Here is a 2,344-nt window from a genome sequence, read left to right as displayed (position 1 = left end):
GATGGCAAATGGCAGGGTATGGGTAGGGTAGAGCAATACCATACCCATACCCGTATAATCAATGGGTACAAACTTCTACCCATACCCGTACCCATGGGTATAAAACTTTACCCATACCCGGCGGGTACCCGTACCTATTGGATACCCGGTGGGTAGATCAAATTGTACACAATTCTCTCACAATTTTACATTTATTGATAAAAAATATTAAAAAATGAATTATCTCAATTGAATAACAGGTAGTTGAGTACATAACTATTAACAAAATATAAAAATCACATTCTCATATTTTAACTCATAAGTCAACAAAAATAGACGTGTCACGTAAGAAATTGACGAGAGTATGGATATACCCGCGGGTACGAGCCTATACCCATACCCGTAGCCATGAGATAACCGGAGCGCGAACTTGGCGGGAGACTTGGCACAAAACTGTGGAATCTTCACAGGGATCGAGGAGTAACGTCCGTCCGGCGCCGCGTGCGCCGATCGAAAGCCGGTCATCCCGTGCTGTTCAGCCCAGCAGGCGCCTGCACTGCAATCCCACTGCCGCACGCTGTCGCGTTGAAGATCGATGGGGGAGCCGGGGCATGGCGTCCTCGCCATCAGCGCCGGCCGCACCGAGCTTTCGCCGATCGAGCTAGTAGCTCGCTGTCAGTGACACCAAGATAGTTCACGTGCTGGAAATGAATTCTGCATGGATGGGATATGTCTGTGTGTGTCATTGTGTGGATTAGTCGTTTTTTAACGCATTGACTGACGGCCTGACGAATCAGGTCATGGGTACTACAGTAGTACGTGCATGGAAGGAGATTTCTGAGGAGTTTTCTATTGCCGAGTTTCATGTAGCGAGATTCTACCAACAAGGACTAATCGACACAAGCATTGTTCAAAAAAAAAAAAAGACACAAGGAAAATGTGCACTGTATAAGAATTTCCAAATAAGATTCCCATGCAAATTTCGTAATGGAACGTCCTCTAATTGCGGCGCAAGCAGGGTCAAACAGCTAGCTAAGAATAGAAAAGTTATGATGGTTCTTTTGGGGAAAAAATGGAAAGTCATGACGGACGACTCACAAAGATATTTGTCTGAAATTAAGCATTTCCTGTCAATCAATCAAACCAAGAAAAATCTACCACTATCAAATCTAAATGTTTTTCCTTGAGCATAAACAACTCAGAGAAAAGCACAATCTTTACACAGGAATCGGATGATCACTTCTTCCCCTTGCCGATCGAAAGCTCCTCGAGCCACTCCAGGATCCTACTGCGACGGTTGCTCCGGCCGCTCTTCACGGCTCCATCATCAGCCCCGCTCTTCCTTCCCGCCGCCTGATCCGGCACGCCGACGGGCTCAACGACGACGTCGGGCGAGCACCTGCACCCGAAACCGAGCCCCGCGCCGCGCTTCCGGAAGCTCCTCTCCACGGCGCTCGCCGCCCGCTCGAACCTCGCGCTCCTGCCGCTGCCGCCTCTCGACGCCGCGGTGATCTTGGCGTCGGCTTGCCGCGGCGGGTACACTTCGGGTGCGCCGACGACGCCGAGCCGTAGGACGCCCCACCGGGCAGGCGGCGGGGCCGAGCCCGTGCTCCGGCGCGGCCGCGTCGACGAGCGCAGCTGCGGCGACGGGCTCGGGTGCGCGTAGAACAGGCTGCTCGACAGCGACCTCCGCGCGGGCGGCGCGGCGCCGTGCTCGGAGGTGGCGCTCTTGGACGAGTGGCTGCGGCTCACGCACCCGCTGCTGCTGCCGCTGGAGCTCGCGCTGCGGCAGTCGTACCGCGACCCCAAGCCGGCGACGGACTCGCACCGCGGAAGCAGGCCGGGGCCGGGCACATCGGCAGCCGTGGCCGTCGACGGACGGAGCGGGAGCAGCTTGCCGCCGGAAAACAGCTCGTCGGCCACGCACATGTCCGCGCCCACGCCGGCCGAGGCAGGGCCGCCGCCGGTGGGCACGACGCGGAACTCGAAGTCATCAGCCGCTTCGGCGGTGGAGGTGTCGGTGGCGTCGCGGGGCTCGTGGCGGGCATCGGCCATGCTCTGCTCGGGTTCTTTCCTTGGTCCAGGGAGGAGAGGGGAAAGAGATGCTCGGATTTTGTTGTGTTCTGTTCTTCCTTTTGGCTTGCTCGGTTTTTACTGCGAAGGAGAAATGAAGACCAACAGAGGTGCTGCTGTGGCTACGCTGCCGGGGCCCCCAGATGCGTCAGTACGCTGCTTAAATAGTGCGCTGGTCAATGTGCAAAAGTTACTAGTCAACGACACTAATGGTTACAGTTGCCGAAGTTGTGGAGAAAATTTATGGCAGAGTTTTTGCCCAAAAAGTTTGATGACCAAATATGCTAAAGCT

The 2,344-nt window shown here is 55.0% G+C and overlaps 1 protein-coding gene across 1 annotated transcript; it reads right to left on the bottom strand.

Annotated features, from left to right (window-relative positions):
* Positions 1-1,105: 1,105 nt before the first annotated feature.
* Positions 1,106-2,034, bottom strand: LOC124673720. The gene is given in 2 exon segments (XM_047209760.1): positions 1,106-1,292; positions 1,294-2,034. Coding segments are annotated over 2 exon segments (837 nt in total). The 3' UTR covers positions 1,106-1,196.
* Between the last annotated feature and the right edge of the window lie 310 nt (positions 2,035-2,344).

This window comes from Lolium rigidum, chromosome 7, assembly GCF_022539505.1.
Source record: "Lolium rigidum isolate FL_2022 chromosome 7, APGP_CSIRO_Lrig_0.1, whole genome shotgun sequence".
Taxonomy (NCBI): domain Eukaryota; kingdom Viridiplantae; phylum Streptophyta; class Magnoliopsida; order Poales; family Poaceae; genus Lolium; species Lolium rigidum.
Note: the sequence above shows the minus strand (reverse complement) of the source record. Positions and strands in the feature narration are given on the sequence as shown.